This window comes from Lissotriton vulgaris, chromosome 4_1 (assembly GCF_964263255.1).
Source record: "Lissotriton vulgaris chromosome 4_1, aLisVul1.2, whole genome shotgun sequence".
Taxonomy (NCBI): domain Eukaryota; kingdom Metazoa; phylum Chordata; class Amphibia; order Caudata; family Salamandridae; genus Lissotriton; species Lissotriton vulgaris.
Genome location: NC_141691.1, coordinates 1495336562 through 1495364476, shown reverse-complemented (window position 1 = coordinate 1495364476; position 27915 = coordinate 1495336562). Strand labels below are relative to the sequence as shown.

Below are 27915 nucleotides of genomic sequence, written 5' to 3'. Positions count from 1 at the left end.
ACAGCGTTGATAAAATAACACAGAGTCTAACAATTCCAGCGCACGGCATCAATACGGGCCCACTCAAGGGTAGACAGACGTGGTCACAGTACCTTTACTTGAAGCGGCATACACGGGCTTGCGAGTCGGTTTCGGCGTTCGTCGCGTTGCAGACAAGAAAGCATTGCAGGACGTATTGTCCCTTGATGCAGTGCAGGCGGCGACAGAGCCGGAGTTTGGGAGCTGACGACGATCAGTCCGGACAGCTGTACGAGTCAGGTGGTGCGTCGCGAAGCGTGCGAGTGGTGCCCAACTACGATGTGTTCACCGGGCTCGAAGTCCGCAACCGTGATCACGTCTGGCAGGCCAGTACGAGTCGGTGCACGTCGGAGTGTCCACAGGTTACTGTGTAGGCAACAGCTCGGTGACGGCGTCAGGACGAAGTCGGTGAGCTCCGAGCTTACGTTGAAAGATGCGGACGATGTTCGATGCTGTGCCTACAGGACACCGGGCCGGTCGTGAGAATCGGTCACAGCTCCCTGCCTCTGTAGCCACTGAAACAGCGTTCCCAGCAGCAATCCACAAAGGCTGGTGAAGTCTACTTGTCCTGAGACTTCGGTCAGGGGGCAAGCTCTTTTCCAAGCCCTTGGAGATCCTTCACAAGTTGAATAAAGTGCACACAAAGTCCTTTCTCCTTTCTTTGGCAGTCAGGCAACCACTTCAGGCCAATCCCCCAAGCAGCACGTCAGCTTATGGATAGTGTCTCCTCAGTTTCTTCAGGTTCCACTACTCCGCAAAGGTTTCTTTTTGTTTGTCCAAAAGTGATCTAATTTCTTGAGATCAGGGTCCCAATATTTATACAGCAAAATTTGTTGTCCTCTGAGGGCAGAGGGGCCTTTGCCAAGTCCAAATCAGTTCTGGAGCACTCTGTTGACATGACTCCTTCTTTCCTTTCACAGTGCAGGGCAGAAACATCAGACGCCCCTCAGGAGGTGGAGCCAGCATTGTGGAGGGAAAGCACATCCCTGGAGCACTTTGTTGACATGATTCCTTCTCTTCTTTCACAGTGCAGGGCAGAGACATCAGACGCACCACAGGAGGTGGAGCCAGCATTTTGGAGGGAAGACACAGCCTTAATCAGGTCCCAGGTGCAATTCCTCCCGCCCATCTACATGCAGATCTCTCTATTCACCACTGGGCTGACTCATTCTGTCTCCTGGAATCGCCCAGCCCTGTCACTCAAACTCCAGACAAGGAATATACAGCCTAGCGGAGACAGGCCTGGATAGTTAGACAAGAAGATTCCTACGTTCTAAAAGTGGTATTTCCAAACACAGAATGTTAAAACCAACTTCACTAACAGATGTATTGTATCATTCTGAGTTCAGGCATACTAAACAAGAATTTCTACCATGTTCCCTGAGTCAGTTAGGATTATAAGATGTAATAATCGAACTGCCCATTCTGGCCTATGGGGAACAGGGAGGCCTTGCAATAGTGAAAAACCAAAATGGCTGCAATTCACTATTAGGACATGCCACACACACCAGGACATGTACTGCCTTATACTTACAATGCACCCTGCCCTTGGGCCTACCATAGGGGTGCCTGATATGAAGAAAAGGGAAGGTTTAAGGACTGGCAAGTGGGTGCACTTGTGCAGTCAGCATGGCAGTACCAGACTTCAAACAGGCTCTGCAATGGCAGACCTGAGACACATTTTACAAGGCTGCTTCTGTGGGTGGCACAACTGGTGCTGCAAACCCACCAGCAGCATTTGGATTTACAAGCCATGGGCACACTCAGTGCACTGTACTAGGGTCTGACAAGTAAACCAAACAAGCCGTTCATGGAATCACTATTCCATACATCAATTTACAATAGGGAGAGCATATGCACTTTAGCACTGATCAACAGTGGTAAAGTGCCCAGAGTCATAAAACCAACAAAAACAGGTCAGACAAAATACAGGAGGAAGGCAAATAGTTCAGGGATGACCCTTCAAAAAGGGCCAAGTCCAACAGGTGCATTACCTCCCAATGACGCCATTGACATCCTTAAGTCTGTTCACTCAGTATGGTTTCCAGTGCGGCCTACTTAGTCGGTAATGGGGGCCTTTCCTGAAACAGCTTCAGTGAAAAAGTGCTGTTTTGCTGGCTTAGACATCGTGCCTGGTCTTTTGGAGGGTAGTATGCTGTATGACGATGCAGTGGTTTCAAGGGTCTGCAGCTATCGGCACATTAATTGGTGGTGAATGAGCAGGTTAGGACAGCTGGAGCTTAAGAAGGTGACCAGTTGAGGGGAAAACCCCTAAAACTCTCTGATTGGGACCAATGGGTCCAAAATGAATATAGTCCAATCCTATGCACACGTTTTCGTGTAGTTTGAAAGTTCAATCCAAGGTATTTTAAAGAACATAAAGATTAGCGATCCTTAATCTTTGGACACAAAACACTTAATTGGAAAGACCTAGCTGGGTCAGAAGTATTACCGGGAACTAGGCATAGAACTGACATGTGGGTAGCCATACAGCCCTGGAGAAGTCGAGAGTTATTACCCCAGCAACGAAACACGTGTTGGCTGGACCGTGTGATGTTCTTTGGAATAAAGAATATGAATTCTTACAAAAGACTGCACTTGCTTTGATTTCAAACTTGGATTAAACTTTCAAACTACACGAACATGTGTGCACAGGATTGTAATATAATCATTTTAGAGCATGAGCATGCTCTTCAAATACTGCCTGAACTGTCACAGAAAGTTTGCCATAAATGAGGACATATATTTTGCCACCCAATAGGCCATACGTCATAGAACTTCCCATGCTCGTGTTTTAAAGTCTAGAAACCTGGTGCCATAGATATGATTCCTCAAGCACATGGTGAGGTTGTTGAAATCAGAAAGATATAAGAAAAGTACTCTGTCAATGGAGCAGATGTTTTTCTCAAACATTGATGCCAAGGAGTCTCACAGGAAATATGCACATGCAGTTGTTGAAGACACTCTTCAGGAGGTCCTACAGCATGACACTTAAACCTACACTGCCCTTTGTCCGAAAGTCATTAGGGGGATCCAAAAATTAGACACCCAGGATTCCGTCTAAGATGGCAAAACACAAGTCTTCAAACCCCTGACCCCCAAACAAATCATCAGTTGAAGGAGCTCCTTCCTGATGAGACCAGAGTACCGGTATGCCAAAGTGTATCGCCTCTACTTCGGAAGACGATCGAGGACAAAAAGGGAAGATGGACAGGCACTTTTCAAAGGAATGTCCCAAGGGTACAGCAAAACATATGTTGTCAAAATAGAGAGGAAGAGAAGGGCTTTGGAGGCTGAAATTAAAAACCCTTTTAGGAAAATGTGGCTCCTTTCAGAGAACCTAAGGTGTTTGGTATTACAAGACCATAATGTGACACAACACAGAACAGGAGACAGAGCAGGAATTCGAAAATGACCAACCTAGGGCAGGAAGAACACACACTCACACTGACTCAGATGGAATGGGGTTTCCCATTGCTGTGTAAGATAGTTGGTGAGAGGATATTGAGGCAGACTCACCGCAGGAAGAAACTGACAAATATTCCTTGAAGCCAAACACCCTAGTTTACATCACAGTGTACATTGGGTTTAAAGAAGTCAGCTGATGCTTTTGGGGTGGAAGTGGAAAAGGACAACACATGCTTTCATCTGGAATATGTTGACACACTATACAGAAACAATCAATAGTAGAGCAGGGTAGAAATAGGCCAGTTACTGGTAAGGCCATGACACCTCAAATTGAAAAGAAATATAGAGCATCCACCTTGGACCCCAAATATATCCAGGGGCAAATTGAGGCAGACTCACTGAGAGTAAGCATAGCAAGAAAAAGGGCTAGGTCGCCAGCATCCAAGGGGCCTCTCTCAGATAAAGGAAGAAGAGGCTAGAGTAAGTATGTAGGAAAATGAAAATGGAAAGAGCAGATGCTTCTTAGTGGTGAATGGTAAATTTGAATGCCCTGTTAATTAGATATTGCACATCAGCACTTGGAGGACATGGGGGGACCTTGGGTCTAATCTCCCAGAAGATTTCCAGACAGGTGCAAGAAACCGGTTGAAAAAAAGGACAAATATTGCCAACCATTGTCTAAAGTCTGCGATAGATGCATCTGCTAAAGCTAGCAAAAAATGATCATGGGCCTAAGAAGGTATGCATGGTTACATATTGCTGATTTTAACCACAGTTGCAGTCCAACATTATTGACATGCCACTAACAGGCGAGCACCTCTTCGTCCCAGGAGTAGATAAATCCCTCGAAGCAGGGAAGATGTCAGATGATACAGCAAAGCCCATGAAGACATTGCTGGCCTATAGACTGCCTTTTATAATAGGACTTCCACCAGGCAGAAGAGGCCAAGCGAAACATTTTTCTGGTACACAACCCAAAGGCAGATTGTGGGAAACCAGTTCTCAACATCCACACAGTGCGGGCCGCAGCTGCACCAAAACCCTTTTTTCGAGGCAGAGAAAAAACATGTGGTGGGAACTCTAAGGGATTTGCCTCCAGCTCATCTAAATGACTTACATCTGGGGGGGTAAGGAGTTTGTAGATACCCAGTTTTCAATCACCACTAACGTATGGGTTGTTAATATTGTTGAACATGGATACTGTATACATTTTCTGAAAAAGCCACCAACCAAACCTCCAAAACACCATTGGCACAAGACCAACTAGAAACCCTAAAGGCAGAGGTATAACATCTACTGCTAAAGGATGTCACAGAGAAGGTCCATCACAAAGAAAAAAACACAGGAGTGTATTCGGTTTACTGTGCACTCTCAAACATGACTTAACAATGTTAAGCTTGTTAGAAATTGTGTTTAATATTCCACAAGCTACCCTTTCTTCCTTGATATGTTCCTGTCCTAAAGTGTACTTGTCATGTGTTTATGTAGGGTGCAGCATTGTGTCCCACTGTATTGCTGTTTTTTTATACGTTTGGTTTTGAAATTTTTGTATGATTAAATTGACTGACCGGCTGGACACTCTCGATATAGCATTGATTGGAGTCTATATTTATCCTGATGACCATACTGTTCTTTTTAAGGACTATTGTTCTAATACTAAACTAGCAATGGTGGCAGCACACCTGAGGAGACAAACCATCCATGTCTACCCTTACTTAGATGACTGGCTAGTAAGGACATGTGCCTACTAATGTCAACAAAAACTCACCAGGGTGTTGTCACTTTTAAACAAGCCAGGATTCACTTTAAATCTGGCAATGCCATTTCCCATCTCAGACATAAGGAACACTTTTCTGTGAGCAAACCTGGACACAGCCAGGGAAATAGCTTACCCAACTGCAAAGAGGGTACAAGCAATCCTAGGACAGGTTCATGTTTACAAGACGTAACAAGCTCTGACAGTGATGACAATCATGAAGCTATTTTAGCTGATCGAATTTGAGTATGTAAAAAAAAGTGCTGGCTAGAATGCTTGAATTTTTTTCAGCCACTGGTAATCACTTGGGCTGCATCACAGTCTATCATTATTTTGCACACCATGTCACCACCTCAGTTTGGACCCAGCCAATTACAGATCAGTCTTGACCCTGTTGCAACAAGAGTGGTCCAGCACAAACCGCCAGACAAGGTCCTCCCTAAACCAGAACACAACTAACACAATACCCCAGTTTATTGTTATTTTGCAAACAATGCCACCTAAATCTGAACTCCTAGACGTTATAGAACAGTCCATTACCGTGCCAGTGTTTTCGCACTGCCTCATCCATATAAAGAGAAACCTCATTTCCTAGTTCAAAGAGAGGTCTGAGCTTTTACAGCAATCCAACCAAGGACCTTAGAGTGGACAATCAGCATCGTCTAGGATTCTTTGGAGCAAAGAAGGGAAAAACTGTGCAGAAGAAAACCTTCTCTAGATCGATTGTCCTTTGTATCAAAATCTGCTAAGGCATGGCCAGAAGCAGCCTCCGGAAGGCCTATGTGCACATTCTACCAGAGCAAAGGCTGCTACCTCTGCACTGGTGCACAATGTTGCAGTCTTGGACATCTGCCAGGCTGCTACATGGGCATCAATTCAGACATTCACAAAGCAGTACTACCTGGATAGCCAGGTCTGACCGGAGGGGCATTTTGGTCAGTCTGTCCTGTGGGAATTTACAGACCCTCCACATGGGGAGGTACTGCTTTGATATCTATTAACAAGGAGAGGAATCTGCATTTAGAAGAACCCATCAGTTACTTTCCTTCGGTAAGCGCTCTATCTGGTAGGGAATCTAATTCCTTACCGATCCACCCTCCTCCTTCTGGGAAATTGGATTATTCTAATCAATGGCAATAAGATGGGGGACGCCCGTGAAGCCCTTGCCTGCATAGGACCTACTTGCCTCTTTACGAACAGTCCCGGGGGCACTGCAACGTCCGTCTGCACTGCTCCAACAGTCCCGGGGGGGCGAAGGCTGTGCATCCATCTTCGCGTCATGCCTGCCTTGCTGCCGCTTTCGTAGAGGGGACTACAATTCCCACAGTCCCTCTCGTCATGCCCACCACCGCGTCAGTGCAGCAGCGCCAGGAGGCGCCATCAAACCACTTGTGGGCCCCCGCGGTGCGGGATGCACGTGGGTCTGCCGGGCCCTGCCCGGGCCAAGGGCGAGCCCGTCCCGCGCCCGTCAGCGACAGGAAGAGAAAGGGCAGGGCCACCCCCCGGTCTTTTTTATTATACATTAACCACCCAAAGACTACTCCCTTGGAAGTTACTGCTGGACCAGAATTTTACTCCATCGCAAAAAGGGGAAGGGCAAGCAGACAGTTGGGAGGGCGACCACTAACAGGAACGCAAGAATAGGGTGTGACTCAGGAGTGGAAGTTCCTATTCATCGGGACCTCCTAATAGAGCCTCCAATTGTCCCTAGTGCTGCAACAAAGTGCCCAGCCTGGGCTCAGTCATTAATAGCTGACCTCTTGACTCAACTTGGCGACCTGATTAGGCAAGAGGTTGCTCCATTAGTGAGCAACTAAAATAATCGACAACTATGGTACCAACGAGGCAAACACAATCTACCCCTATTGAAACATCCTATGGGGTAAAGGGGGGAGGATCAATTGTCAACCCAAATTCTTTCCCTGGGGTGCCCACAAACAAACATGTGACTATTAGCAGCCAAAGTTCCATCTCAAAGCAGTCCACTAGCCAGGGCCCTAGCAATATTCCACAGCCCTTGGTTGCACAGCGCAAGCATGACCGAATTACAAATACTATACCGAGGCCAGCTCCTGCTGTGACAAGGGTCTGCCCCCCCTCCCAAACCCACTAGTACAGGGGAGGATCGGGATACGAGGAGCAAAGAGACAGGGGTAAGGGTGATGCTGTTTTGCCAACTATAAACCTTCCTCCAGAATCATTACCTTATGTAGTTGTTCTAACTGGGGTCCCTCCCTTACATGGTTCCCAGAGGGAGTTACAGCTGGATCTTAGGAACAAGAGTTTATTCTGGCTCGCATCACTCAGGCACTTTCCCTATGAGAGGGCAGGGGAAATTTTGATGGTACGGAGAGTGGATTGAGTGGGACCTAACAAAAAAAATATTTTGGGTGATTGTGTGGTCGTTAATTTTTAAACCCCCATACGGTAAGCTCTTTACTCAACAATAGAAGTATTTCTGTTGAGATTCACACAGGAGTGAGAATGCTCCCCCTAGATCACTTTTACTCCAACTGCTACAATCATGATAGGCCAATGACTCTCTTAGGGCACACCAAACAGAGGGATGAGTGACAGCACCTGACCCGTAGACATTTTTCCGACAGGCCTCTCCTTTATGACCTGCCGGTAAATAATTAATATGGACCCTTGGAAGGAGTCGATTGACCATCAACCACAGAAGCCTTGAGCTCCACTAAGGTTAGCAAGGAAAATCAGGAAGGGAATGTGCTGACAACTATAAGGAACCCGCAGGGGACATCTTCTGTTGTTTTGAGTACCGAACTAGGGACACATGTGTGGCTGACCTCGAGGGATGGGGCTGTGGCATGTCAATATTCCCCCTCTCCATCGGAGATTACACTAACCACCCCCATTAATCTCCCTAATGACACTGTAAAGTTGCTAAACTGCCAAAAGATAACTGAAATTCCCCATAAATCATTGAGTGGAGTATCCAGTTCTGGTAGAGTCTTGAAGATCTTATCCTGGAATGTGGCTGGCATCAAGGGCAAACTCTCTTCTCACGAATGGGGCTTGTTTGTCGATCAGTTTGATGTGTGCCTGTTCCAGGAGACATGGGCATGTGAGGATTATGCAAGGGTGGGTTTTGTCACATTTAACATACCATCTACCACCAGAGAGAGTGGAAGGCCGTCCGGTGGATTATCTATATGGGTAGCCTCTCATGTGGGCTGTAATCCTACCACCCTAAATAGCTACTCCCATGATATCCAATCAGTAATGCTCACTTTTCCCTCCAAACTGAGATTTGCAATTATGAACATTTACTCACGGCCTGTAACCCTGGCCCAGGAATCTAAAACTCTTGAGGAGTTAAACCTCCTCATCCCGAAGGTGCCGCTCAACTCAGGACTGATAGTGGGGGGGCGATATAAACTGCCACTTTGAACCCCTTGCAGGCACTCTTGATGCTATTACCAACGTGGAGGACCTGCAGTGGGCCATACCTGATCCACAAACTCACCCAGTTAAATCTTTGTCTCCCTTAGTTCTCCAAAGCAATGCCATCTTTTTAAATCACTCCCTGAGGGCCTGTAATGGCCATACTTCCTCGGATAGACCGAATAAGCCTACATTTAATAGAACTGGACAGGCTTCTCACATAGACTATATTATGGTAGAGTGTAGGTCATGGCATAGGGTCATGGATTTTGATGTCATCCCACGTCTGGATAGTGACCATAATGCTTTGACATTAACCTTTAAGGTCCCGGATTCAGGTACATCTCCCGCTAGTAACGTTCCCATTGATGATAGGTTAACCCTCACCAATAATAGGAGAAGAACAAAGTGGGGGATAATGAAACAGACTCCAGAGAAGCTGTGAACACTGTATGAAATGGTTATTCCAACATTGCAGGAACTTGGTATTGCTCTGACTGATGGGGATAATTCAGCCCACACTCACTTGGTTGCAACACTCCATAATCAGCTGATAGACAACTAGGCCGATATTTTAAATCCTATTAGCCGCCCAAAAAAACCAGAACGTCACCACATATGTGGTATAATGACAGCTGTCGCAAGGCTAAACGAGCGATGCTTGCGGCTATCAAAGGGAAAAATAAGTCCCTAACAAAAATTAGGCGGGCCCAGTATAAAGATGTTGTCTTTAGCGCTAAACTGTCCTGGGAAGAAAATAAATGGTCGGATATTAAAACCGCCCTGTTGACCTGGGGCATGAAAACATTCTGGGCCATAGTAAGAACGTGTAGTAAGGAGGGTAATCTTGCGGGTGAACCAAATCTACCAGCAGAATTGTGGAGCGAGCACTTCAAAGCATTGTGTGCGACCGACCCAGAACAGGATGCCCAAAGAGAACCCACGGGCACACCGTTTACAGACTAGTTGCACAGAGGATCAACCAGTACTAGCTTCTAGACAGGTAAATGAGGTCTATGAAGGGATAACACTGAGTGAGGTCGTTTTAGCGTTAGAAAAACTACCAGCTGGAAAAGCACCCAGTTTAGACAAACTCCCCGGGGACCTGTTTCGGGAGAACCGACTATCTGGGGCCCTTATTTGTGGGTGCTATTTAGTGCCATCATGAACGGTATGCCCATCCCTGACACCTAAGCTGGGGCCAAAATAGTCCCAATCTTCAAAAAGGGCTCTCTATCACACCCTGCCAACTATAGACCGATCAGTTTGATCGATGTCACGCAAAAACTGTTTGCTCGGGTAATACTAGAACGGATACAGGGCTGGCTGGAAGAAAATGACATCATTAGCCCCTATCAAGCTGGATTCAGGAAAAACACCTCCACAGTGGACCAAGTATTTGGATTCCAGCTGATTACTTGGAAGACTGTATCAATAGAATATCTATTTGATATTCGTGGACCTGAAAACGGCTTTTGATCTCGTACCCAGAACCAAACTCTGGAGGGTCCTAAGAGACATGGGGATTCCATCTTATCTACTTGATCTGCTCATAAAGCTGCATGACGCCACCTATGCTCAAGTAAGATGTGGAAGGGGAGGAGAATTAACGAGTGGTGACTGATGGGTGCCAGAGACCAGACACCGATCTTGATCTGGCACTTCTAATACCATTTCTTTTCCAGTTATATGGCTAGTGGGAGCGTTTCACCTTCACTGTCCTCAATATTTGCCTGTCGTACTTTTGACCCTCTGATACTTTTTTGTGGTATATGTCTGTTGGGCGTGTATTAAGAGCAGGTCATTAAATTGCCCTTGGGTCCCCTCTAATGTATGTAGTTTGGATGAGGAGAATTAACCAACAGGCTCCCAGTTGGTAGAGGCGTGAGACAGGGCTGTGTGCTCGCACCAACCCTGTTCTGCCTCTTTGTCAACGCACTCATCCCACTACTTGCAGAGGTCGTAGATAATGATGCCTCAAAGTTGGCAAACACCAAGGTGGCAGCATTGATGTTTGCTGACAATACCCTCCTGTTATCCAAGACGCCAATGGGTATCCAGAGGTTATTGGATAGGTTTGCCGTATTTTGCAATTCTAGGGGTTTGGCGATTAACATCACCAAAACCAAGTTTATGATTGTTAATCTGCCGAAGACAACACGGCCCAATCCACAACTGAATGGGATAGCATTGGAAAGGGTGTCTGTCTTTGAGTATCTGGGTGTCACCCTCACAGAAGACATGCAGTGGGTGGCCCAGATAGCCAAAGCCAAGCTCAAACTAGTCCAGATTGCTGGGAGTATAGCCAAAATGGTAAGGGAATCACCAACTAAACCCATTGGTCCAGCGATTGAGATGTATAGGGCGCAAGCGAGGGGAGTCACATAGTATGGGGCGGAACTCTGGGGACACTGCTCATCCACTCCTTTAATTGCAGTGGAGAACAGTTTCCTCAGACAAATCGTGGGCCTTCCACCTAGTACCCTGCTAATTCCCTTGCGATTAGATCTTTGCATCTCCCCGATTGAAGACAAGGTCACCCTAAGACCTTTAACCTTTTGCCGAAGACTGTGGGCGACCCCGAACTAGTAACATTTCAGGCAGAAACCAATAAGCTACTATCCTATCCTGGGCTACTAAAAAAGGTTCCTTGGTTTGCACATGTGAAGTATGAATGCGAAAAGCTAGGTAAACCAACCCTGTGGAGTAGACCAGGGGAGATTAGTCCTTCGGTTCCTCGAGCTATATTACCGAGGATCTATCGAACTCAAAAGCTCCAGGCCATTCACTTAAATCCAAAACTAGGCACTCTTACAATTCAGTTTTTCACTGTGAAGGATAACTATAAACTTGCCAATCGGCATGCATCATTAACATAAAGTGACCAGCATGAGATTAGTATATCTGAGATACAATCTTTTAAAACATATTTTTTACAAAAGCTTTTATGATGAACGTGATTTTCTTGTAATCTGTGTATTTTAAATTATTTATTGAAATATTTCTGCTAGCTCTTGTCTGCTGAGTACACTAATATTAATTGAAATAATTGCTTTTCACTTATGCCCATTTTTATGTCCCCCTTATCTTCTACCCTATTCGCCAAAACTCTTTTTCATGACTTCACATACCTGTAACTGAAATATTTTTAGAGTTGATGTCCTGAATTGTATGAATTGCTTATATTTGCTGATTATTGTATTGTTTTGTGTAAACTTTTATGGTCCTAGTGACCGAAATAAAGGTTTTCGAACGATTCTATCTCGGAGATCTGCACGGTAGCACAGTCTGGTTACTAAGGCTCTGCGTCCGATGACACAGACAGATATCAGAATGAAACTGGCATCCGGGCGCAGAGGTGGTGACTGTAGAGAACCCATGTCACATTTAGTTTGGGACAGATCCGACGCCACTGTTCGAAGCTCTTATGTATCTCCACCTACAGGTCTGAGTCTTGGGGGACCTGGAACTGGGCTAGGAAAGCTGTCTTCTATCCCATAAGGAGAATACTGAATACATATCAATGAGCCTTCCAGGAAATGCTTACCAAGCCATCATGTAATGGAGTGTGTCAGTGACCAGAAAGAAGAGGTTACAGATAAAAACCCATTCCAATACAGTCACTGTATTTGAAATTGTTCTAAGTCTGGATGAAAGAAATGCCACCTGCTTGCTGCATTGACTCTCAAAATACATATTACTGAGTGTATTTAGCACAGAGTACTGAGGGCAAATATATGCATCCGCAAGAACAAATGGTTAAGGTTGCTTGATCTTTGTGACCTCCTTCATTTATTTTAGTGTTTTATAGAGCGCAAACTTGACCTGTTAGGGTATCAGAGCGCTTTACAGGAACAAAACAGTATACAATAGGTTTGAAGTCACAAAAGTACACAATAATATAGGAAGGGGCATGGTGCTGGGTACATAAGGGATAGAGGGTATGTATGGACATTATACATTATACATATTACTCAAGGTGATAGTCTCAAAAGTTTACAATAGGGTAGGAGGTGGCGGGGTGCTAGGTACAAAGGGATAGAGGGTACGTAGGTACATTTTGCATTATACATTTACTAATGGTGATCGCCTCAGATGTCTGGGGGGTTGAGGCGAAAATTAAGCGAGGAATTTGCCCATAAGGAATGTTAAGTCTTTAATCTGAATTACATAATTAAGTATTGGCCTTTTCCTATAGACAATGAAACAGTATATTCCAGTATTTAACATTCTTTTGTATATAAACACCCTTCTTTGAGAAAAAAAACTTAATTTTTAAGCAAACTACTAAAAAGAAATATGCGTTATAAAAACAAATACATAAAAGGTACCGAGTAATATTCCCTCATCTAGTGTGATCTTGAGTTTCTTGTGAAGTTTACAAAGCACTCTGCCATCAGCCTGGTGATTTATTATGTCACCAGAACTCCTCTATACATTGGCCCACACAGTTACCCATTGTAGTCTAGTTATCTGTCTATGAAATACTATTAAAAGTTAGCCTGAGATTCAGTTGTATTCCTGATGTAGTGACGTTTGAGGCTGTAAGTTAGGATTTGTAGATAAGCAAAAACGAATCCACTAACTGGACATTGATTCTTGGAACTCGGTTAATGGCAACTTATCTTGTCATTGTGAACCAGGACTAAGGATGAAGGTGGAGTGCAGTTCCCTAGACCTATACTTGGGATAATATGGATTGTGCATGCCAGGATATACCTTTTTTAAGGGACAGCCCACATGTAGCTGCATCTGGTTCAACTAAAATGGTGACTCTAATAGTTGGAGGATACAATCTTTTACATATAAATATGCTAGCTGTGGAATGACATCTCTAATTCACCTGAGATCATGGCCCTCTCTGGAAAACAAACACCTATTCCTAAGTGCCCTTGTTAGGAGTATGATGTCCAAGACAGTCTTTCATAAGTTTCTACAGTGGTTTGCAGGGCCGGCTTTAATGCAGTTCAACTGGTGCGGCCGCACTAGGCGCTGACCTATGGAGGGGGCGCCGACCTCATGAGGAGGCGCTGTGTTTAGCAATAACTTATGTATGGCACATATGCCTGGTGGTAGTGAGAGAATCAGAGGAGGCAGTCATAGGGTGTGGGTGCACCAAAAGTGATTCTCGCACAAGGCGCCACCAGTGCTAAAGCCGGCCCTGGTGGTTTGGATACCTCAACCTTCTATCTTATTGAATCTAGAGTACAGTACAGTGTTTTCAGTCTGTCTGCTCAAGTTGAATCAGCACTTAGGGGAAGTGTACAGTATTGCTTACACATGGCCCTGATTCTCGTTCGTTGTGAGGGCGACAAAATTGTACCAGCCTGGCAAGTGGGTCGACATAAAAATCACTTTCTACATGCTCCAGGTCAGCCCTCATGCAAGCAGTTAATATGCTAAAAAGTGACCTCAAGTGAAATAAAGTGAAGTAAATCATACTCTAGTCACCTACACTGGTCCTTTCTGATTTGCTGAGTATTGTGCCATGTTAGTGTATTATGCTAAAAAGGTTTTAACGGTGTTGAGAGGATGATAAGAAATCGCTACTTTTCTGTGGCCTCGTCTCTAAGTTCCTGTACTCTTTTTTTTCCCTTTTTTGCGTAGTTAACTCAAATCTTGAGAACTGGGCAGAGCAATTGGGAAAGTAAAAATATCCTGGCTGTGTCATTTGCTCCTTTGGTGCAACCAAATAAGAATGACAACAACAAGGCTGACTTCGTTAGATTACGTAAGTCTATAACACATAATTATCCTATTAAAGTCTGTTTTTTTCTCTACTAGTAACTTTGTCCTCGGAATGCAATGCCTTGAATCTTTGTTGCAGATTTTACATACAGTGATATCTCCAAATCATGTTTAAAGGAACGCCTAAGCGCTCATGAACTGCTGCAATAAAACATATCTCCATTTACAACTATATCCCCGTTGAAGCAGTCCTTAGCTCCCTGATTTGGTTCTGTTTTTTAATCCTTCTCTTTTTGGGTCTGAAATGTGACCTCCTACAATGTTTGTAGTGTATTTTACCATTGTAAAATTCGCATAATCATCTTGAGATGAAAACTATTAACATGTGTTCAGTTTGTATTTTTTTGCATTTTGACCTTGCTCAATAGGATTAAATATAATTTTAGTACAATTTGTTACGAAGAAATCATGAGCTCAAAACCATATTTCTGTTGCATTGAAGCGTTGTCATTATTTTTGCAAACATTACTTCTGAATTTACTGTACAAAAAATATTTACTCCTCCAGTTCTAACTTCCTTTACTTCTTGATGGAATATATTTTTGTACTCCTACTTTGCCATCCGACCCACAAATCCCCTGTTTAAATTCTGATAATTTACATTTGCACCATTACCTACAAGTTATTATATTACCCTATCCATTTCTTAAAATTAAAAATAAGTCTTTGTCTTCCTAGTATGATACTCTTCTAGGGTATGATTGTTGCTTGATAAGTCATGGATGTCATGTGTAGAGGCATGGGTAGCACAGCACTAGGTTATTCTATGAAAACATCTTGACACTAAAAGCTCTCTCGCATGGTACACCTTTTGCTCAATTTACATCCTAACACATTACATGACCCAGTACTTTTTAAAACGGTTAAAAGGCTTATTTTACTTGCGGGTAGAGGTCGTCAGTGATATTTGGGATTACAAGTTTATTCATTTTCTTAAATGGATGTGTGGTGAGAGTGAGGGTGAGAGTGTTTCTCCCAGGCCAATACATATCAACCCCAACCCTTTGCTACCTAAGCCAGGTCCATAGCATGGATCAGGGGCTAGTGATCCCCAACAAACTTGTGGACTCTACGTATTTCTTGTTTTTAGAATGTTTGTCACACTAACTACGCAGTGTTGAATCAGTGATAAAATGGTGCAAACTTATACTATTCTAAGATGCCATTGTCTGTTTTGTAGTAGATCCATACCTACTTAAAATTTATACATAAATAGTCCAATGTGCATGTGGCCATGTGGGATGATTTTTCCCTGTTGCGAAACAGAAACATGTTTCTGTGTCTTCCTATTAGTTTTGGGGCATTCCTGGTGAAACTTTGAACGCTGGCTGTCCTCTTGTGTCCTTGCTCTGCAGCCCTCCCGCCGCCGCATTCTTGACCATCGCGGCCGCCGTGAATAGGACTGCAATCCCCAGGGGGCATAGCGTCTGAAGCCGCGCATGCAATCTCCCGTGCCCGGAGGCGCTTTAAATCCGGCATACCCCCGGTGGAGCGGGTGTCTTCCTATTTGTTTTGGGACATTCCTGGTGAAACTTTGAACGCTGGCTGTCCTCTTGTGTCCTTGCTCTGCAGCCCTCCCGCCGCCACATTCTTGACCATCGCGGCCGCATTGAATAGGACTGCAATCCCCAGGGGGCATAGCGGCTGAAGCCGTGCACGCAATCTCCCGCGCCCGGAGGCGCTTTAAATCCAGCATACTCCCGGTGGAGCGGGTGTCTTCCTATTTGTTTTGGGGCATTCCTGGTGAAACTTTGAAAGCTGGCTGTCCTCTTGTGTCCTTGCTCTTCAGCCCTCCCACCGTCGCATTCTTGACCATCGTGCCCGCAGTGAGGAGGACTGCAATCCCCAGGGGGCATAGCGCCTGAAGCCGCGCACGCAATCTCCCGCACCCGGAGGCGCTTTAAATCCGGCATACTCCCCGCATCGCGGGAACGCGCGCGGGACATGCCGGGCTAAGCCCGGGCAAAGGGCGGGCCGTCTGTGGCCGTCCGGGGCTGTCCGAGGCTGGGCTAGGCCACCCCCCTTGGTTCCATCTCTGTATCGCGACCCAAAAGGTACTCATTTATAGCTTACTGTTGTCGTTGGTTGAATCATGGAGAAAAATACTCCTGTTCAAGCAAGATCTAGCTCCAGACTCAAAAAGAATGTTGCAACCCCATTGCCTACTCTAACCGCTATTGATAGGATGTTACAGAAGACAATTGGGATGGTTGTCACCGCCATCGAGAACACAGAGAGACGCCTTTCGCTCGCTCCAAACATGTGTCTGCAGCAATTACAAACTAATACCACTCTGACACAGGCAAACAATTCTATCTCAATACTCGTGGATTCGTACATAGATCTCCCCAGGACTGAAAACAGCACGAACAACTTACCTACACAAAATACTTCTTTGGGGTTACATCATATTGATAGCAGCCTTTCGCAAACGCCAAACCTGCAGTTTGAAGATCTTAGTGCAGATCTCTCCCTTTTACTGAACTCCTCCCCATTAGGGCCCGTATCCCAGGCTGACTTCCCAAATGTACTGGTGGGACCAGCGGTGTCATTCATTAGCGAGGGCTCTCGCCGGTCGGGCACTGCTGAACAAACAAGGGTGTGGGAGACCCCCCTAGTTAATGATACTCCTATACTCGAACCTGTTAGTAAACAAGCCCAAAACCGAGCGAGTACTAGAGATACCGTAAAAAGAAAAAAGACCAAAACCACACAGAAAGGGAGGCAACAAAAAGTTTCGAAAATGACGGATTCTGTCATTCTCGAACCAGGTGTACAAGCAGATAGAGTGCTAGTAAGGCCTGAACTCAAAGGGAACCCAGCCAAAATATCAGAGATAATTATGTAGGGAAGGCCTCTTCTGCTCCCATAGAGGAGGTCGAAGTGTCAATGGCACAGATAGAAAAGGTTGTCAAATCATTGATTCTCCCTCTCCTTGAAAGGATAAAAATGGTAAATAATAAACTGGAGAAACTTGAACAGCTAACCCTAGATAATTTCACTTCGCTAAAAAATCTGGTAAAACTCGAAGTCCGAGGACGAATGGAGAATATGGTGCCTCCTCCAAGGGAACCCGCTATAAACACTATAGGATCTATAGCAGGTCCAACTACTAATAAAACTACAGAGGTTGGAATCCCAAAGGGCCCTAGTACTAATAGGAATAGCTTTTAGGAAAGGCCTTACAACTTGGCTGTTCACTCAGTAGCCGGTCTCTCGTGAATCTTTGGCTCACACTTCTTTTAGTCTTTTATCTGGTGTTATGTTAGTATGTCGCAGTTTTTTCTCTTTCTCCAATAAAGCGCCGGGACACTCTTTTTGAGTAGCCGTGCGCTATAGAAATGAATAACATAACATAACATAAACAGTCGAACAAACTGAATAAAAAGCCCTCTGAAAAGACTGCTCAACACGCCACACCCTGTATAGCTAACGATGCATCAAACAATGTTGCGTGCCCAAAAGACATTGGGAAGTCTAAAGAGAAAGACACTAGCACTGTAAGAGCTCCCTTGATCACGGTTGACCTACCACCCGAATCACTACCATATGTCATTGTACTCACGGGTGTCCCTGAACTAAAAAATGGGAAACCAGAATCTTACCAAGAACTAAAAAATAAGGGGACATTCTGGTTGAATAATAACAGGCTGATCCCCAGACATCTGAATGGCGAGGTACTGTTCGTTAGAAGAGTCAACTGGATAGGTAGAAGGCCAAAAGACATCCAGGGAGATGTAATTATCGTTAACTTTAGAGAGAGTAAAGTAGTGAGCCTAATCTGCAAGGAATACCATTATATGGACAGGGGCCCAATTTCCAAAAAAGACCTCACTTATTTTTACAGCCCAAGGGCAATGGGACCCTACGGGAACCAGCAAATCTCCACCCATAAGAAGATGTCAGATGGCTTTGCCACCCATCCCTGGGTGGCCACAAATAACCGTTTTGCACCACTCTTTGGGTTAACTTAACTTTGACTATCTGTAGTACGTTATTTGCCCCCCTAAGGGAGGTAAATCTCTGTGGAGACACTCGATCTGAGGACCCTCTAGAATCCAATAATCGTAGGTCCTTAAAATGGCCTGCTGTTATGGGCAACACGAGTATCATTAAGAAAATCTATGATTCCTATGTAACTCTAATGTCCCCACTAGTTGATAGTAATGGAGAGGGTATTTCCTTAGCTGAAGTGCATGAGAATTTGATGCCAGAGCTTAGAGAGATTTTCTCAAAAGGGACCAAGCAAGCACAATCTGGCCAGAAAAAAATTAATTTGAAGAAAGGCCGCTGGTATAACAAAGCTTACCGACGTGCTAAAACCGATTTAATTCAAGCTGTAAAAGTTAATTGTATTAACATTATTAGAGATAAAAGGATGCAGTATAAAAATACACTTGACCTTGCAAAAAGGGAATGGGATGGTAGAGTCTGGTCGGACCTGCTTTTAGCATGCAAATTGAAAGATCAATCTTCCTTCTGGAAGCTGATTGCGTCTGGTACTAAAGATGGAAGTCCATCGAGGGACAGATTCCTTGAAGAAAGTGTCTGGGTCAAGCACTTCTCATCCCTGTATTCGTGTGGTGGGGAAGACGAAGTTGAGTGGACACAAGGGAATTTACAATTAGACCCGTGTATCACTCCCCTAACATTTAGTTTTTCTGATACCATACTAGCAATTAATGCAGTCAAACAGGGTAAAGCTCCGGGCCCAGACAGAATACCTGGCTATCTCTGGAAACACGAAAATCTCCTGTGGACCCCGTATATCAATTTACTTAGTAATGACATCTTAAGAGGGGCTCCAATACCGGAAACGTGGCGGAGTGCCGAAATCGTAACCATCTTTAAGAAGGGAGATAGACTTAATCTATCCCACTATAGACCAATCAGTCTGTTAGATGTTCTTCAAAAGATTTTTGCACCCTAACTCTTAAATAAGCTAAATATTTGGATCGAGGATAATTCAATTTTAACAAAATATCAGGCAGGATTTAGTGTTAAAATTAGTACAGTGGATCAAGTTTTTAGATTTTTGTGTTTAGTATGGAAATACATTAATATAAGGAATTCTCACCTATACGTAGCCTTTGTGGACCTCAGGGAGGAAAACTATGGAAATCACTAAGAGACATGGGAGTCCCCGGTGACATACTACAACAACTAGTCAGGTTGCACGAGGGGAATTACGCAAGAGTAAGGTGGGGACCTAATGGGGAGCTGACGGAAAAAATTTACATAAAGAGAGGGGTAAGGCAAGGCTGCGTCATGGCGCCAACCCTCTTCTCTCTTTATGTTAATGTCATCCCAGACACCCTCTTGGGCTGCGAGCATGACTCTCCCAAGTTGTGTGGTCAAGCCGTTCCGACATTACTATTCGGGGATGACACGATTTTAAATCCCCAGATGCCCAAAGGATTACAGAATTTACTAAACAAATTTCACTTATACTGCTTGGACAAAAATCTTGAAATTAATTCCTCAAAAACTAAGATTATGTCCATCAGTCCACATAAGGGTTTTAACAAAGTTTTTAGTGTAAATTATGAGAACATCGAACAGGTCCAAAACTTTAACTATTTGGGCATCAGCCTCGATTCTAAAATTAATTGGAATTCGCAAATAGAAAAATCGAGGCTAATGTTAATACAAAACCAAGTGCCCATAATAAGGAAGCATAAAAACAGCTTCCTTAAGGCAGTATCACCAGCAATTGAGCTATTTAAATATAAAGCTCAATCGGCCACATTATATGGGGCTGAACTGTGGGGCCATGTAGTCATAAACTATTTCTCAGTACAGGAAAACAACTTCTTCAGACAACTTTTAGCTGCCCCCGGCTGTACTCCTCTAATTCCTTTATTTTGGGACTTAACATACGACGCTCTGATGATCACGCTTCCTTACTCCCGCTGCTTTACTGGGTCCGTCTGTGGTCCACTGATGAGCTAGTGGACTACAGAGCAGCACTAAAGGAAATCCTACAGATAAAAAACTTTGTTAGAGTAAGCTGGTTACTGCATATTGAAGAATGGTTTTTAAAACTAGGCCTATATAGTTTTTGGACCGATCCTGATTCTCTTACCCATTGTTCTAAAAAGCTATTGAAGGTACGGTACTGGGATTATATCCGCAGCTACCCACTTCAAAACTCAAAAATTGGGAAATTGACACTCAAATTCTTTGATGTTAAAAGTGAATGTAAATTTGAATGTTTTATGGATGAAATTCTACCTTCATTGGCAAAGTCACTGCATCTAAAGAACCGTTATGGCATTTTGCAATTAAAATCTAGAACTTCTAAGTGGGCGTGTAAGATAGATCTTATGAGTGGATGTGATAGTGATCTTTGTGAACTTTGTGATATGGGCGTTAAAGAGGATGAGGCCCATGTCCTATTTATATGCTCTACATATCTGAGAGCAAGGAGGAAGTGGATTAAGCCTATCTGCCTTCTTCTTGGCTTTCGGAAAATCAAAGAGGGGGAAAGAGTATTCAAAGGGGATACCGCACAGACCATAGTATTTAGTCTGAGTCGGTTCCTTCTTGCAGTAGCAATAGTCAGGAAGAAAAAAGGTCTAAAAATGTAATAGTACTCTTAGGTTCTGTACTAACTTGCAGTATACCAAAATAAAATGTATTGGTATTACAGCTACCACCATACATTTTAGTCCGAACTGCCCCTTGTAAAATGGCCTCTGACCTCCTAGAACTAAATTTTTGTAATGCTGTTTTTATAAAAGAAAAATATTTATTGTATTAACTTATTTTTTAATCATGTATTACCTCGAAGATGGATTTATACTGTATTGGAAGAATTCTAAACCCTCTATAAACTGTTATTAGTCAATTTTTTTTACATATCCAAATGCTGAAGTATATATGCATATCTTAAACAGCTTTTCTTCGGATTACCAGTACACGATGTATATGTTGATGTTTTTAATATTGTATTGTACTCTTTTATGGTTACTTAACCGAAATAAAGAGTTAATGAATGAATGAATATGAAACATGTTTCAACATCAATCGTGCATTTATTAACACAGCTTTACATACTTTTGTGCCTTAGTAATTATTTTGAACTGATATATTTTATCCTATATTAGCAATTTGAAATAGTAAACTGCAAAGCATAAGATTGTATCTATTGATAGTAATGTTCTGAATATAGTCTTGTTGTCCGCTTATATATTTGCATCTTTTTTACTTTTGTTTTCTATCACGTTCAACTTTCTGCTAGTTTCATTTTACTTAAAGATCTACATGGTGTAACATCACATCATTTGATTATAGCCAGATATGTACACCATAAAAGTGAAAAAAACTGTCATTGGTGAGTAATCTGTTTCACAGTAAATGGGGTCCAGCACCAAAAACCATGTTACTGCTCTCATGTGCTCTGTGGACCGAGATATGGATAAAGTCCACAGAGGACCTTCATCTTTGGTGTCAAGAAGGGTGAGATGCACGCTCTGGATTGCACACCCCCTCGGCAACAACACCGGACGCAATCGGTCCTTACGGACTTCCTAGATGCCATAGGCATGGTAGACATTTGGCACTCTCGCTTTTCTCGAATGCAACAATGTACATATCACTCAGGTGCACACAATAGCCTCTCCAGAATAGACTACATACTGGCGCCAGCAGCAGAACTTTGAAACTTTTTAACGGTAGCACATTTACCATGGGGCATTTCTGATCACTCCCCGGTCAGCACTCTATACCGTTGGTATTCCATAGCGCAGAGTCGCATGGTCCCCATATACCCCCGTATACCTCAGGGCCCCTGAGATTGGGAAGGGACTGACTGACACCACCATATACTATTTAGCGAAAATGCACCTTCTGTCTCTTCTCCACTGGTCCTCTGGGAGGCTTACAAGACAGTGCTTCGTGGGCAGGCGGTCTCACTCATAACCCATCATAAAAGAGAGAAAGTCAGAACTGTGGAGACACTTGTACAGGAGGTGGATGTCCTTGAGCAAGCCCACAGTCAGGACCCCTCTGACACGAACACTAATTTATTGCAACTTAGGAAGCAGGAGTATAAAGAGCATTTGTGGGAGGCAGCAAAAACGCGACTCTCCAATACTCAACACACTATATACGAAAGCAGAGACGAAGCTGGCAAGCATTTGGCCTGGCTTGACGAAAGGAAAAAGGGGAGATAGACAGATCGCAGAACTCCAACTCCCCGCAGATGACACCACTGGGAATCTCCAACGTATAGCAGAACTACTTGCACACTATTACGAACAGATCTACACTTCCATACTCACAATTACACCAATGGACGCAGAGGAGTTTCTCCGTCATATTAAACTTCTTAGACTAGCGGAGGCAGAGTCTCCGCGGAAGAAATAGCATTTGCAATTGGTAAACTACAGTCAGGAAAAGCACTGGGCCCAAACGCTATTCCCGTAGAGTGGTACAAACGTAACACGACGACACTCACATCGTATCTGGTTGCCATGTATTAGGCCAACTTGGACGGGTGGAACTACCACGGGACCAAAAAACAGCAACAATTGTGGCCATTCACAAACCCGGCAACAGACTCACGCCGCACCTAGCAACACTGATACATCCGGATCAATCCAGGTTTATGCCAGGGAGAAATACATCCTTAAGTCTTAGGCACCTCCACAACGTGTTGGGCCGTAGACATACCGTCCAGGTAGAAGCCATGGTGCTGTCCTTAGACACGCGCATGGCCTTCGACACAGTCGAATGGCCCTTTTTCTTCGCTGTTCTCTTAAAATTGGGGTTTGGACCGAAATTTTGCTCCTGAGTTATGCTACAATACACTGCTCCCCTGGCCCATGTAGTGGCCAATGGGCATAGATCGGGTTAGTTTCCATTGCACTGAGGCACGGGACAGGGCTGCCCACTGTCGCTACTTCTCTTCGCCCTGGTGCTGGAGCATCTGGCGGCCTGGGTACGACAAGACCGTGTCGTCCGATGGCTTAGATGGACTGAGGGGTATGAGGATCGAATATCCCTATATGCGGACGATATCCTTCTATATATGGACTCTCCTAGACGCTCCCTGTCCTGTTTATTAGATATTTGTAGCTCCTATGGGAGGTATTCAGGATATACAATCAACTGGTCGAAGTCTGTGCTATGCGTCTTGAGGGGTCCCCCTCCACCCCTTCCGGATGGCTGCGCTGTAACAATAGTGGAGGACACCTTCAAATATTTTGGGATTCACATCATCCATGACCCGGGGGTTATGACGCCAAGAGCCAGATGTAGGTCACCAATCACCGGTCGGTAACGGCCGGTTTCGGCCGTTACCGACCGGTAATTGGTTTTTGAGATGTAGAGGGCCCGGATTTTACCGAATATGTAAATTTACCGAATCGGTAAATCAGATTCAGTAAAATACAGACTCTGTATATTTACTGAATCGGTAATTCCAGATGTAGCTGGCACTTCAAAGAGTGCCACAGGCCCTTTAGGAGTCTGTATTTACCACCCAATCCTATTGGGTGGTAAGATACCGGATTCAGGTGTACATGCACATCTGTGCATGTACACGGGTGCCATGTGACACACAGATGTGCCCTTAGGGCATGAATGTGTGCCACATGGCACACAAGCCTGGAATTTGGGTGCTACAGGGTGTCAAAGTGACACCCCGTTCCCCCTTGCAGGAATCGGTATTTACCGATTCTGTAAATACAGAATCGGTATTTCCCATTGATTCCTATGGTTTTCAAGGCCCAAATCTTACAGAATCGGTAATTGTTAAATTAAATTAAAATGACCTACATCTGCCTCCTTCCAATTTACCTACTCTTAAATACCGAATCGGTATGATTCGGTATTTAAGAGTAGGTAAATCATAATTACCTACATCGGGCCCCAAATCTTCAAGCCCCCCTGAAACGATTGCAGAGGGATACCAAGCACTGCCAGTCGCTGCCTTTGTCACTCCTAGGAAAAGCAGCGCTTTTCAAAATGATGGCGCTCCCCAGGTTTCTTTATGCCCTCCAAAACGCGCCCTTCTGTGTCCCCCCAGTCCTACTTCAGCGCCATTGAGGCAGAAGTTACAAAACTCCTCTGGGATAATAAGCCGGCCCGCATAGCTATGGTGAAACTGTACCGCACCTGGTACGATGGAGGCATCGCACTCCCGAACATACAGACATATTACTGGGCCTCTCAGCTGACAGTGATTAACCACTGAATTCTTGTCCCCCTCACGGGCCCAGCCTATGTATGCCCTGGACAGGTTGCATTTGGGTGAGACGGGGAAGCACTGGGCACTCTATAACAAAACCCGGACCCTAATGGGCCCCACACACCACACACTCCAGGTCTGGAATATAGTTAAAAAAAAGTTAGGGTGGCTTAACATACTTACGCAAGCAACACCCCTCTGGGTCACGGAAAGGCTGGGAAGATTAGAAAAAAGTAAAGGTTTTAGCCACTGGGACCTTATTGGAATATCCAAGGTAGGCGACCTCTGGGTACGGGGTAAAATGATCACATTTACACAGCTCAAAACAAGTACAAAATGGCATTCACAAAGCATTTCCGTTACCGACAGATCAAGCACACCCTTGAAGCCGCAATTCCCTCTGACACCACCCTGCCTGAGGCCTCACCACTAGAAGATAGGCTACTGACGGATCACATGGACAAAAAAGCAATTTCTATGACCTATTGGAAAATTATTAATAACATACCAGATCCGGTGCAGAAGCTTAAAAAGACAAACGGCAGGCAGACCTGGGAGAGTTAGACGATACGGATTGGCAGGAGGCGCTGGCATTCCCTAGAGAGGTGGCGATCGCATCTACATTACGTCTTGTACAACTCAAGGTCTCCCATAGAATTTACTACACCAAAACTACTCTGTATGATCGGGAGAGGGGATGTTGGCAATTTTTTTCATACTATATGGACATGCCCTGTAGTGACATCATACTGGGAATCGGTTATGTTCCTTATCATGAGGGTGAGCGGAAACCTAGTCCCTACAGAGCCCAATTGCTGTTTGCTCAATATCTGGTATGCGACAGACCTGAATTCAACATTACAGACCTGGGCTACCCTGGGTATTATGCTAGCTAAGAGGAATATTGCCAGACACTGGGGTGGGACAACCGCCCCCACACTTGTGGACTGCTGCAGGAATATGGGCACGGCCATGGTGGCTGAAAATATTGTATATATTCACAGGGGATGTCCCAAAAAATGGATAAAAAAATGGGGAGGCTGGAACACATATAGAGGAGATATCCTCTTATAACTCAGGAATTGGAATGGCCAAATGCAAATGACACTGAATGTTGTAATGCTGTATATACAATTGATCAGGTATATATATATATATTCTTGAAATATACATAGAAGGCGACAAATAATTAATTCTATATGGACTGTATTTCTTATATTGATATATGAAAAGAAATGATAAGTGTGTCTTTTATTCTTGCATAAATAAAAGTAAAAAAAAAAAGAAGGTGGAGATAGTTTTTGAGGGGGTCTTTGAGAAGGGGAAAGAAAGATACAGGTTTAGCATGATCCACAAATGCAGACTTCCAATCCCTGTTAGTGTTCTATTCTTTATGCAAGTACCAAGTACATGCATGAGAGTGGAAGCAAGGCTAGTCATAGTGATACTGTCGTGGACTGAAATTCTGATGGTACCTTCCCCAGTGGTGATTACCTATATTTGATTCTGGTAAATCTAGAATCTAAATAACACTGTATGTCAACACTTTGACAAACTGTTACTAGTATGTGAGACTTGAGTTAACGATCATGATTTGTGGATCAGATACGAAAATCCTGTTCTTTGCCCTGGCTTATACTGCTACTGCCTAGGAAGTACATTTGCAGATGTGCCATGTGGCTCTGCTGGTGTGTTGTCAGGCTCTGCCACCAAGTACAGTAGCCATGACAGTGGGTGATCATTGTTTCTGATCATCACTCCTCCCCGTGCAGTAATTATTAACATGGGTGCTTGAATCAGCATTTTTTGGGCCATATTGGACAATAGTATGGCTCCCTTCATATTTTCACTGCCATATGACAGCATTTCCTCAATTTAGAACTTTCACTCTTTAGTGTATGTACTCAGTGTTGCAGCCATGACAATTCTTCTCAGACTCGAGTACTGTGACATATAATGATACATGTAATGCTTGTCATATCAGCTAGACCTTTCTCTCTACTTCAATTTCAGCAAGCACCAGCCAGGGCAAAGTAATCCAGCAAGGCATCAGGGAAGTAAATGTGGACGAGGGTCACTGGTGGGTAACCACACACTCTGATAAAGAGAAATTGGACAGCAAACAGTGAGACTGGTCCTTGCTTGATAGATGACAACCTGGAATTACCTAATCCTTAAATCCTATGTAGGGAGCACTCAAGTGAGTGCATTTTTGGTTAAAGGATTCGTTATGTACCATCAACTACAAGTTGGTGGTAAATAACGAATACCTTTAAAAAAGCAATTTTGTACTTTTTTAAAAGTTCCATGTGGCAGACATACAGGCCCTCAGGGCTTGTATGTGCGCTACATGTGCACACATGCACGATTCAGGGGTGCAACAGGGTGTCAATGTGACACCCGGGTGTCAATGTGACACCCTGCCACCCTTGAATATGCTCTCCCTATTACCAATTCTGTATTTACCGAATCGGTAATAGTGAATGGCTTCCCATTCATCCCTTTGGGCCTCCAGGCCCATAGGAATGAATGGGAAGGTATTCCTTATTACCGATTTGGTAAATACCGAATCAGTAATAATGAATATTACCGAATCGGTAAATTTTACCTACATTCTATTTACCGATTCTTAAATACCAAATCGGTAAAATTCTGTATTTAGGAATCGGTAAATAGAAATTACCTACATCTAGCCCAAAATCTTTTAGAGTGACCAATAGGGAACAGAAGATATGGCTCAATTCTTTCAGTACAAACCAGGGGGAAATAATCGGCTACATACTTTTTGCTAAGTTCCATGCGTTCTCTACGCTCCATTAGAACATTTAAAGAATTCTTTCTTTAAGTGGGGCTTCGTAATGGAAGTTAATAAGTTGTGGGTTAGAAAAACAGTCATGCCTCCCCATGAGTGCCAACTGACTTTTAACATAGCTAAGCCACGGTATTTTGTGAGCATAATCACAATTTAAGCAATTCTGTATTATTGCTCAATTATTGCTCAATTAAGAGCTGATTCTTCATGTGTCCAAATCGAGTGCCATAACATTATAGGGGCAATTTAAATTTGATGTATTAAAGGGATTAGCCCAAATTCCTTATGACATAGGATACTCAGGAGACTGGGGAGAACAGACATTAGTCTTCTGAGAAAAGCGTTTTCTCGCAACGGGCTAAATACCGGTCGGTAATGGGAAATTTACCTATTTTTGGCCGTTACCAACCGGTATTTTCCAACTACATCTACCCCTATATCTTGTTAGATTTAGTTTATCATCGTTCACCTATGGTGTCATATCCCAGCAAAGCATATTGGGATGCTCACCTGGGACCCTGCCTACGCTACTGCAATTCAACCCAGAATATGCTACATTTACTTTTTTTATGC

General features: G+C 44.0%; 1 protein-coding gene across 6 annotated transcripts in view; it reads left to right on the top strand.

Moving 5' to 3' along the window:
* PCMTD1 (protein-L-isoaspartate (D-aspartate) O-methyltransferase domain containing 1) overlaps positions 1-27915 on the top strand; it is a 507689-nt gene that overhangs the window by 351334 nt on the left and 128440 nt on the right. For all 6 annotated transcript variants that reach the window (XM_086965738.1, XM_086965737.1, XM_086965742.1 and 3 more), the window contains one exon: positions 14195-14318. In XM_086965738.1, the coding sequence (XP_086821864.1) occupies positions 14195-14318 (124 nt within the window). The remainder of the gene's footprint in view (positions 1-14194; positions 14319-27915) is intronic.